Consider the following 12,293-nt stretch of genomic DNA (forward strand, 5'->3'; position numbering starts at 1 on the left):
TGAGGTGGGGACACAGGAATGCATGAGCTCATCCAGCAGTCAGGGGAGCAGGGAGAGAGCACCCTGCCTGGGGCGTGGGGCGCTCTGGTGCCCATGCCGCTTGTACAAACGGCTGCTGTGGATGTCCTGATGAGGCTGTGAGGGCTCCCACTCAGCGTGTGACCTGGCGAGGGCACAGGGAGAGTTGGGCGCCAGGGGCAGAGTGGCATGGCAGCCGCTGAGGCAGAAAGTCCTCGAAAGTGGACTTAGGTCAGGGAGAGAGGTCTGAAGAGCCCTGCAGTCAGCATACTGCTAGAGACCTTACTACCAGCAGAAAATGACATTCAGGCGAAGACCAGTGTGGGACCCAAGGACGGGATGCCAAAGACCACGACCAGGATGGAGACTGCCTCTAGCCACCCCCCACCAGAAGACTTTGCCAAGCCCTGGTAAGGAGGGCTTTGTAGGTAAGGAGAGATCAAGCTGCGTTCCACATGACATGTTTAGTTCTCTACAGGTCCGAGCTCACTGTCAAGTGTACCGTACAGTGTTCACCGTGCTGCCTTCCTCCCCAGCCCCTTAAGCAGATTCTGAGTTCAAGAACCCCATCAGCTTCTGTGAAATGGAAACGGGTGTAGCCACTGGCCACGATGTTAGGGTCTTGGGTCACATAGACGCTGCTGCCAGCTACTGTCCTCCCTTTGGGCATGGCTAGGGGACCAAGTTTCATATGGTGGCCCTTGAACAGGGGCCATCCCTGCCTGGGATAGCCAGGTAAGCCTGGTGAAGTGGAGCCTGCCTGAAGGGAGCTGGTCTACCGTGTTGGCAGGTGGTATATGGATTGCTAAATATAAGTGATAGGGATTTGGCACACAGATCAGCCTTAGAAACGGAAGGCCCAGGACTCACACGGGGACCCACAGGCTTCTCCTGGAACTTGCCCCAATGTCTCCAACACCCTTCCTACTGGACTTGAAGTCCTGCTTCTGCTTGCTTTGTCCTCAGAGATGAAAAAATAGCTTGTCAGCGTGTGTGTGTGTGTGTGTGTGTGTGTGTGTGTGTGTGTGAAGCTTAGGGCTTCTCTACAGATTATCCAGTCATTCCTGTGTCTGGCTCCAAGTCCCTCCAAGCTCTCCATATCCCTCCTAGTTCTAGCCCGGGGTTGGGCATCATCTTCAGTAAAGAGACGGTGGAGGCTGAGAGCCACCATGGGTCTCCCTCCCTGCCCCATCTGGCACTCCCTGGGCTCACTCCTGCTTGCTTTCCTAAAGCCAGTGCTGTGTTTCAGACCCCGACCCAGGCCCCAGGATCAGAGTTCATTGATGGTGATGAACAGAAGACGCCGGGAGAGGCTCTGACAGTCCCGTGTGAGCTGTACCGAGAGAGAAAAGGGGGCTGTTGTGATCACAAAGTGCCCAAGTCTCCTCCTGAGGTCAGATTATTGTAGGATTTCTGGCAGCACAGACCCAATCGGGTACTTCATTGAGCTTCTGAGTATAATGAATCTCGTAAGAGTATACTGTTGCTTCTTAAATACACGGTGTGTGTACCGAGCTCAATGATCAGTTTGCATTCTAGACTGTCAACCCACGATGCCTGCATTACGATACTTTCCTGTAGTTATTATGTGACCCACGCTGTTCTGATGGCGCTTTTGATTTCAGAACCTGAGCTTAGCATGCAGGCAGGTGGATGGGGGCAGCGTGTGGCTGGGTGTTACCTGAGGCTCCACGTCCAGTATTGCAATCAGGCCCTGCTCATGGATCTTCCGGATGGTCTCCAGTTTTGTCCCATACATCGCATCCTCATGGCTGCCATACTCCAAGTACTCGTTATTAGAGATGTCTTGCATCATTTGGTCATGAGATACAAAGTAATAATTCTTTCCATTTTCTTCATCTTTCTTTGGAGGTCTGGTTGTATCTGCAAAGAAAGTCACATATCAAGAGGCTCAAAAGGCTGAGCTCATGATCTGATGCTCCCAATGGACCTACCCAAGCCCAAAATCTTGAGAGCTGTGGATTTTTCCAGTATAGGTCTCATGCTATGTTCCCACCCCCAGTAGCTTTGTAGAACTAAATTCTCAGCACCATGTTTATCTGTGTGACATCGGACCACAAAAACTGGTTAGTTGTTTGGTCTGGTGAATCCTTCAGTGTTTAGATGAGATTTATTTTATCTCTTCATGGGTCTCTACAGGACAAAGACACTGACCCAAGATTAACATAACTTACTGTATGCCTTAATGCAGTTACTTCTTAAGCAGAAGGAAAAAAGAAGAGTTAAAAAAAAAATGGAAAACCACATATGGTTATTTAAATTTAAATAAATTAAAATTAAAATGTCAGTTCCTCAGTCTCGCTAGCCACATTTCAGGGGTTCAGTAGCCACATGTAGCTCATGGTTACTATAATGGACACTACAGATATTGAAAATTGTCACTATCAGAGAAAAGTTCCATTGGGTAGTGCTGGTCTACGGCAGCTTGCAAAAGAGAACGTTAGAATACAGCAAAAGATGTACTACATTGAGAATCCAATGACCTTGGCCAGATGTGGCCATAATAGTTAGTAAAGACCTATACCATGAGTTGGCAAACTATGGCCTATGAGTCAAATATGGCCTGCTTTTATAAATAAAGTTTTATTGGAAAACATCCATGCCCATTTGTTTACATATTGTCAATGGCTACTTTCATGTGATAATGGCAGAGATGAGTAGTTGTTACAGAGACCATGTGGCCATCCATGCCTCAAATATTTACTATCTAGTCCTTTATAGAAAAGGTTTGCTGACCCGTGGCCCAAGAGAACATGTACTAAAATATTGGCCGGTAAGTCCTAGTTCTGTGGGAGACTGACAGGACCAGTGTTCTGCAAAACACAATTTAGAAAATGTCTTTCTAGACACGCCAGGAACACTGGTTTAAATCTTCCTTCCTCCCACTTTTTTCCTTTCTTCTCTCCTTCTCTTTTTTTCTTTCCTTCCTCCCTCCCTCTCCCCTTCCCCTTCTTTCAGTTTCCATCATTGGACAAGGACAAACTTTATGCTCCCCTTTGCTGTGTGCATGGGTCCAAACCCATGGGGAACTGCCCCTCTCTCCTACCCCAACTGGATGGACTATTAGAACTTCCAAGTGCTCATGGATGTTCCAATGTAGATGTTTTAAAGAACTCTTTCTCCGGGCACACAAAAGCTGAAGAGATGGCATCATGTGTTGATGCTGTACCATGCTTAGTCATCTCGGTAGGCAAACATATGCTATATACGCATCTGGGGTCAAATATTTGAGAGAGGGACCTCATGACTCACATGACTGAGGTTGTCAATGTATGCTTCAAAACCAAGCTAGTTAACTGGCCGTTTAATAACATGGACGTTCAATTGTTATGTGACCAAGAAGAAACTAAATGTTAGTTAAGCTTGCTATACTTCTGATCCAGACATAAGGAGAATTAAACGAATACTTCAAAGCGTTTTACTAGAAAATCCCAGAGGTACCAAGTGAAATGGTGTTTGATGAATTTCCTTTTTTGTGTAAATCAGACAGGGTTCTGGAAGGAGGGTGTGGTCTTATGAAGCCCCACAGCTCTCTGGGGCATAGAGAAAACCGTAAGTGGTGTTGACCTGGCTTCAGGAAGGCAACAGAAGACCCTACTGGGAAGAGCCAATCTTCCCATTTTCTCTTTTTGGTCTTATAACTCATTCCCCTTTAGTCCTTCCCACCTCGAACAAAACTGTATCTTCCAGAAAGCTTCTGGGATTCAAACTATAAACTCTGGTACAACAGTACTGAAAACAGTGATAGCAGTAACATGACTGCTCTTTATCCAGTATTTGCTAGTGCTTCCTAATCTCAAATATTCTTTACATTCCTGGAATTACTTCATCTTACAGTTGAGGACACAGGGCAAGAAGTTAAGGGTGAGACAGAGAAAATAAAGGGAATAAAAATATTACAGATTTAAAATTCTTTATAAGAACCACCCGATGGTACACTGGCTTTTCAAAGTGATGAAAGTCAATAACTTAGGTACGTTTCAGGAGAATATCGTTCTATCAAAGAACACTGTGCTATCAGATCTATTTTTCCGAAGAAGAATTCATCTGAGTCATGTCCCAGCCATACTGCTGGGAAAATCAGGTCACAAGTAGAGTGGATGAGCCCAATTTTGTTAAAAACAACAATGACAAGCAAATCACACGCTGCCTACGTTTGCCCTGAGAGAAGCTTGTGGGAGTCTACAATAGAATGTTTACGATGCCACTACTGGGCAAATGTGGTCAGGATTACTGTTAATTCATTTTCTTCTTTGTTCTGCTTTGGATCTTCCAGATTTCCCCTAACGAGTAGTTACAGCTTATATAATAGAAAAAAAATACGTTAACTACAACATTTAAAAAGTACTAGGACTAGTATACTTAAAAGAGAGTGAGACATAGCTTACGTGGAATAGGGTATGCAAACCGGTCTGGGTGCTTTGTGATGAGAGTGTTTTTTATGTGTCTTCTCCCAACACCGTGTGCACCTATGTCATTTTAAAAGAAAGAAGGTGAAATTGACAATTGTTAGTAACATTTGCAAAATGTGTTCAAGATGACATTAACAAAGTTACTCATACAGTCAAACTTACCTAATAAGACTAGTGTTTTCCTTTTGAATGCCGGAAGTTTTACTACTTCTTCATATGTAACGAGATCTAATTGATCGAACACTACAATACAAAGATTTAGAAGAAAGGTAAATCTACAGGAGTATTTCACATACATCAATTATGATTTTACTGGCAGAACTAAAGTTATAGTAAAACTGTGTCTTAAAAAAAATAGAAGTCCAACTTATGGTCTGAGCTTTCGTGTAATTTTAGTCCTATAACCTTTTGGGAGAAAATTTCATTTTTAAGCCCATGAAAATGCACTTTAGAACCAGGGGCATCCAAAGATACGCTGAGCACATGCATAAAAGTCCAATTCTAAGAGATACTGCATATCTTGTCATGCAGTATCCAACAAGTCATACAAATTCATTCAAAACCACATGCTGTTCATATTTTTGCAATTCTAAGAAATTAGCATTACTAAAAAGAAAATGTCTGCAGACATTGACCAACATGAATATAGCGTGAATGCAACTAAAGTTAACCAAGAAGGAGGCCACTAGATTATTTCTAGGGATGGATGAGAGATGCATGGACAGCTGGTCTTATAACTTCATGGTTCTTTCTTTCAGCGGAGGTGTTGAAGGTAGCATGCTAGATTCTTTCAAAGTCAAGTTCTGAAACTATGATCTCACAAGCTTTTGAAATGAGCATCTCACAAGTTTTACTGTAACCCAGCTCTCCATTTGATGGAGAGTCTTGGGTATATAAGTAGGGAAACATGCTTCCCTGGGTCCCAAACTTTGTCAGCCCACGTGTGGTCAGTCAGGATGGACGAGATGCAAAGAAGCGTGAAGCAGAGTCTGAGCTGGGAAACCTTTGCAAAAGGGGAGTTCTCGAATCATTACAGACTGAGAATAAATACTTAAAAAAAACTATTTTTTGGAAACCTGCCTCTTAACAGAACTGTTACCAAAACTTTCCCAAGAGGACGACTATTCCTGTTGAAGTTCAAGGTAGTCTGGTTCTCACACACATTTGAAAATTCTCACATGAAGGCTAAAATCATGAGTCTGTGTTTCCTATAATGGATTTCTGTATGGTGATATCGCAGTGTTGTCAGGCACACACTGAAATTTGTTTTTAAAATAATATTGAATAAGCTCTAGGTTTCAGAGGGTTTGAAATAAAACCAATAAAATTGATGCCTTGGTTTAATAAAGGGATCTGGGATGCTTCAATCACTAAGAGAAGCTTCTGCTCCCTGAAACAATATGGCCAAATGCTTTTGGCTCTCAGCTCAGTCCTTAACATCTGTGATCTTCCCAGTAGCAAAGAACCTTAAAATGCAAAATAGGATACTCTGGAATGCAACAGATCAGAAACAAACGAACAAAAGTATCATTCCCAAACTACTAAAAAAAAAAAAAAAAAAAAAGAAAGAAAGAAAGAAAGAAAAGAAAAGAAATACAATGTGTTAAAATAAGGGTTAGTGCATGTTAATGGGTATCTGTGCATTTGTTTGCTTTTGATAGCTTGATTCCATAAAGGTTGACTCAAAAGTCTTTAATTCAGCTAAACACCAAGAAGTGCTTTCTGTGTCTAGAATGGCAGACTCCCCAAATGAAAACAAACACGAGGTTCTGTGCGTGCTGGAGCTGGCTAGTCATGCTTCAGTGGTGACGGAGTGTCAGAGTTGCAAAAATAAAAGCAGGAGTGCTTACGGCATTGCTTTTTATACCCACTGCCCTCGGAGTGATGTTTCCATCAAGAAAAAGGATGCTTATGAAAGAGGTACATCAACAAGTGGATATATATTTTAATACCGAAAAATAATCAAGCATCTCATGAAAGGGCAAGATGATGATGGCACAGGCTTTCTAAATGGTACCGGCATCCCTTTCCTTCCACAGAGCCCTAACTGCAATCCTACCCACTTAAGACTGGTCAATTTTTAAGAAACACGTAAGAATGAGTTAGATATGAACAATCGACAGCACAAACAAATGAACAGGTATGTTACACGTCAATATCTTAACCATACGTGAGTATCATGAAAAGGTTACTCTGGTCGAAATGAAATCACCACATGGTCATAGGATTGAGAAACAATAAAAGAGAATATTTAAAAATAAGACATACAAAGAATATAAGGAGAACAGTTAAAGACTGAACTTTTAAAAAGTTTTATGTTGTTTGCAGATTTAAAAAAAAGGGACTTAATGAAAGGAAACCGTCAAAAACAAAGAGGCATAGTCACTCAACAGGTTACTTACATGCACAGAGGCCATTGGGAGTAAGACAGCATGAAAAATGTACAGGGGTCATTGAAATATGGCTTTTAATATATTAGTAAAATAAAAGTATAATATGCACAAAAGAAACTTTACCATGCAATATTCTAAACACGAGGCAAATAAATCACATTAAGAAACAAACTCATTTTAATAAAAATTCAACAATATCCTTATATAAAAGCCAGTGGGTTTTATATATGCATGGAAATCTTGTCTAGGAATAGGTACATGTTCTTTGGGGAGTGTACATGTGGAAGCCTTTTGCTCTTCATTTTGTACCTCCCTGTACTGTTTTTGCAATTTCTCATCACAGGTGCCTATTATTTTTATTAAAAAAAACCTCAATAGGGCAGTGAGATGATGGGCCACTTTTTGTTGTCTTAAGAGTTCTCTGTATCCAAGAGAAAATGTCATAGTTTTAAAAGCTGTTCAACTACTAATTTGTGGTCTGAGGCAAAATTTAAACACACCTATGAATGGTATTGTAGGAACCCTCTGGGTTCATGTGTACATATGTAAATAGCGTATCTGAGGATATTGAAATACCATTGCTTAGGGCTCTAATACTTAAAAAACAACAACAACAGCAGCAACGAATTAATAAGGACTTTTTTCCCCCCTCACGTTTACATGAGTAACTTGATCTTTAAACTGATTTTGGAATTCCTAGGGCTGAGGAATCTCAGTGCCTCAAGAGTATACTTCTAGCAGCCTGACAATGCTTTTTGCATCAAATTTATGTGGCTAAAAACCTTTTATGCATTGCAGAAAATGTTATTTGCTGTAAATACTACACACACTATAATCAAATCTATTCCCAAGGCTTCAGAAATACTGTCTGGCATAGTTTGCTCCTATTATCCTGATTTCCTGGTAAGCTACTCAATATTCATGCCTCTTTTATGTGTTTAGGTAAGTATTTCCAGTTGAATCTTTTCCATAAATAAGCCTTTAGCATTGATTCCTGGCCTCATTTGGAAAAACTACAAGCATATTCATATATGGCAAAAACCTCCGATTAGAAAAGACCTTGCAGGCTGGTAGCACTGGGCCGGGCACCTAATTCATCTGGGTGCGTGGGCCTGGGCCAGGGCCAGGGCCAGGTACAAGAATGGAGCAAAGGGATGATGGGTCCTAGAGATTAATTCTAGTATCATCGTTCCATCGGTTCTAGATACTGACAAAGTTCCCATCTTTCTTTTGATCACACATATAAACAAATTCAGAATTTGATGAGAACGTCTGGCCTGCCATCAACATATGCAGAATTCTCAAAGATTTGAAGCTGGAAACAAGACATATGGCCCTTATTTGAATTCACTGAGGACTATGGGAAGACCCCCACCCCAACCCAGCTGTATTTTACAATCAACTTCTGAAAAAGCCAGAAAAATCCTTCAGAAATATAGTTTGATTTGTGGCTCATGACCCCATTTGGCTAGCTCTTGGCATTAAAGAATATGTTTCAAAGTTGTCAAAGCATCTGCCATACTGGCTGAGTGCAATGGTATTTCTTTCTCTTTTTCACATCAATTCCTTATATAGGCGATGCTGCATATTAGGATGGCCTTTCATCATGGCTAAAAGCAGAATAGTTGATAAAATACTTGACTTCCTTTTCCTGACAATTTCATCTCTTGCCAAGTAAAGGTAACCACTAAGTAAATGGTTCTTCTGGACTTTGTAATGGAGAGAATGGAAGGGTTGCTCGGTGAAGGGGAAGAAACCTGAAGAGGTGGTGGCAGAAAGGCCTTGCTAGACAGCATGCTTCAGAAAGTCCAAGAAAAAAGCTGCACATCTTCTCCACAGCAGGAAAACCCAGAGGGGAGCTCATGAGGGGTGATTTGGGGCAGAGGGTGGGGATCCCAGCAATAACATTTTGACTAGACAATCACAAACACACCTAAACACAAGTTCTACCAGAAAACCTGAGCAGCTCTACAAGGACCTCATAAGAAATTCAGACTTTCCATCAAAGGGTATGAAAAGACAGTCCCAAACTCAGTGACAAATACTGACATGTAGAAGGGATCATGAACATGACAAGGAAGCTCTGAGGCTCAGAAGACCACTGCTTGGGAAAATGCTGAAGGGAACAAAAGAGTGGGGGAAGTTCTCAATTTCCCTTAGTTCTAAATCTATAAGAACTTAGGTCTGTGGTTTTGCACAGGAGGTTGTAATGCCCAAAGATGACAGAGAAAAAGCCATTGTATTCCATCCCTATGAGGCTCTTGCCTTCTCTTGTCAGGCCCAATGAGGAAAGAAACGTAGAGCCCCTGAATTTCAGGTTTAGAAGGGATATCCTTCACTGACTAACCCAATTCCCTCATTTCGAGCCCCGCCCCCCCCCCCCCCCCCCAGGAGCCAAGGGATTTGCCCACCATGCAGGTGTGCTAAGTCAGGTTGCCTGTTAGCTTACAAGTGCATTTGCGGGACCACCGAGGACCACCTGCAATGAAATCAGACAGAGCAGGGACAGTGGAAGATCAGTCATACCTGTGGTTGAAGAATGGAAAGAGTGAACTGCAGAAGGGGCACCTGGGTGGCTTAGTCAGTTACATGTCCGACTCTTTTGACTTCGACTCTGGTCATGATCTCATGGATTGTGGGTTTGAGCCCTGTGTTAGGCTCTGCACTGACAGCGCGGAGCCTGCTTGGGATTCTTTCTCTCCGCCCCTCCCCTGCTCGTGCTCTCTCACAGAATAAATAAACTTAAAAACAAACAAAAAAACCACTGGCCACCAGACTGGGTGCCGATTTCTCTGACAAAATTCTTAAGTGAATGATTCAACAGATTCTTCATCAGAATTTAGACATTCTAGTTTTTCAATCCAGGGGCTTGTTATCTTCCCTCAGCTGAATTGAAGAATGTTGGCATATTGAATACTCATGTCTATATGCCCTCCATTAGTACAGTATAAAGCTTGTGATGAATTAACAGCTTTAATCAGCCATTTCTTTGCTTTTCTAGGTTCAAATTATAATGCCATCTAGATCTATACATCATTTAAAATTATTATAAAAACGACAAGGTTTTGTATATATGTGTATGTATACACACACACGCACGCACGCACGCACACACACACACACACACACACAAAATGTCAACACATCTTGTGAGCCTGTTAGAAGCTGATGGAAATAGGGGCACCTGGGAGGCTCAGTTGGCTAGGCATCCAACTCTTGGTTTTGGCTGAGATCATGATCTCATGGTCGGTGACTTCAAGCCCCACGGTGGGCTCAGCACTGCTAGTGTAGAGCCTGCTTGGGATTTTCTCTCTCTCTCTCTTTCTCTCTCTCTCCCCCCCCCCCCGCCCCTCCCTACTCTCTCTCTCAAAAGAAATAAATAAACTTAAAAAAAAAAAACTCAAAAAAAGCTGATGGAAGTAAAGAGGACTTGGCAGTAACCACTGATATTTTAAATGACATTCTGCTGATACTACAGTGAACTTCTTCAAATAGTACTACTGCAGTATTGACAATCAACAGTTGCTAAATTGTGTTAGTCTGCTTTAAATATTTCTTCCCTTCATAAACAAAAAAGCCATTACTGGACTGGTGCTCCAGCATGGTAAATAATCAGAAATGATATATTTTATTGGACTTAAAAATGGAGGACGATTGTGGCCAACGTGAAAGGAATGAGTTCCCATTTAACGGAACCATTTGAAATGTACCCATGTGGCCACTCACATTCCTTACATGTTAGGCAGTGTTTCAAAATGCTTACTTTTACTTGCTGATTAAGAAATGAACAATTCAGCGTTTGCAAATAATTTTTCCTGGTGGATGCTAACAACACGTTATAACATTTTACAGACAGAAATGCATTTCCTATTTGGCTGAAACCTTATACTGTCCAACTGGGTATGCAAGATTGCGTTTGATTTTTTTTTTTTTTTTGGCCACATGTATGATTTTTGGAGTTATTTCTGAAACCTTGGGAACTAATCTAATGCCAACATCGGGGCTTGCAATGCCTCAGAACAAGTTCCTTGTAAAAGGAGTCCTATTAAGAAGGTACTGAAAGTAAGTAAATCTCACTCTTGTATATCATCATGCATTTTCTTTAGCTTAACTTACATTCTGTGAAGCTTCTGGGAATTCTACAGCAATGACAGATCATTTTTTTTGGTATTCATTTCAGTTTTTAGCAAACAAGGGAATGTTCTGACTTAGGCCGAACGCAAGTTTTCATAGAGACAAACAGGACGAAGGGAAGGCCAAGATAATGCTCTTGGCCTTTTACGAGCCAGGGAGTAACTGTGGGGGAAGAAGACTAGTCAGAGAGACTGACCAAACCGAGTTAGTATCCAACAGCATTTGTGCTCTTTCCAACCAATCACCTGGCCATCCGTGGCACAGCTCTGGTAAGGGCACATTTTTGCCACAGGGCCACGTCCAAAGGCCAGAGAGGAGCCAGGAGGGAGGATATTTGCTCAAGATCTATCTCAGCAAGGAGGCAAGAATCCTGGTGACTTGGCAAACACTCGGGCTCTCATTTCTCAGGGGAGGACTTAATGTACTGGCTTCTTTTAGTTCCCGAGGATACTATTACCAAATAGCATTTTCTTCCTGTAAAGTAGAGCTCTGTAAAATATCTGGCAAATAACCAACAGACTAATTGCAGGTAGAGCTTTCTTAATGTTGTGCAAGCTGATGGAGATCTCATCTGGTGGAATTTTGGGGCAGAGAACTCTGAAGACTGAAGTGAGATCTAACCAGCCTCCGTAACAGTCGCACGTTTCCCTACCTGCATTGTGCTTTGCCAAGTATTTATCTTTGTACTGCTTCTTTTTCTTGCCGAACCAGGTACAGCTGGCCTGCTGCTCCTGTTTGGTTTTCTCCATGGCGATGCAAGCGACTCGCCTAGTGCACAGAGACGGAAAACAAACAAACAAATAACTACTGTAAAGTTTCATGTTGATAAAAGAAAAATCATCCATTTGAAGACTTTATACAAACCTGCATGAACATACCGCTCACAAACTTAAAAAAATTTTTCTTTAATGTCTATTTATTTTTGAGAGAAAAAGAAAACAGGATCTGAAGAAGGCTAGACACTGACAGCCTGATGTGGGGCTCGAACTCATGAACTGTGAGATCATGACCTGAGCCAAAGTTAGATGCTTAACCAACTAAGTCACTCAGGTGCCCCATTGCTCATAAACTTTTCAAGATAAAGGTTGCTTTTTGGCTTTCGCAATTTCATAGAGAGGTTTTAAAAACACAGGCTTGGGGTACCTGGGCGGCTCAGTTGGGTTGGGTGTCCAGCTCTTGGTTTTGGCTCAGGTCACGATCTCACCGATTGCGCGATCAAGCTCCGCATCAGGCTCCTCACTGAGTGTAGAGCCTGCCTGGGATTCTCTCCCTCCCTCTCTCTCTCCCCCTTTCCCGCTGATGTGCTCGCTCGCTC

The 12,293-nt window shown here is 42.1% G+C and overlaps 1 protein-coding gene across 6 annotated transcripts in view; it reads right to left on the reverse strand.

Moving 5' to 3' along the window:
* CASK (calcium/calmodulin dependent serine protein kinase) overlaps window positions 1-12,293 on the reverse strand; it is a 230,704-nt gene that overhangs the window by 10,434 nt on the left and 207,977 nt on the right. For all 6 annotated transcript variants that reach the window (XM_032592039.1, XM_030305111.1, XM_030305114.1 and 3 more), the window contains 4 exons: window positions 11,631-11,746; window positions 4,614-4,694; window positions 4,428-4,508; window positions 1,700-1,902 (listed from right to left, as the gene is read on the reverse strand). In XM_032592039.1, the coding sequence (XP_032447930.1) occupies window positions 1,700-1,902; window positions 4,428-4,508; window positions 4,614-4,694; window positions 11,631-11,746 (481 nt within the window). The remainder of the gene's footprint in view (window positions 1-1,699; window positions 1,903-4,427; window positions 4,509-4,613; window positions 4,695-11,630; window positions 11,747-12,293) is intronic.

The sequence above is a fragment of the Lynx canadensis genome, chromosome X (genome assembly GCF_007474595.2).
Source record: "Lynx canadensis isolate LIC74 chromosome X, mLynCan4.pri.v2, whole genome shotgun sequence".
NCBI lineage: Eukaryota > Metazoa > Chordata > Mammalia > Carnivora > Felidae > Lynx > Lynx canadensis.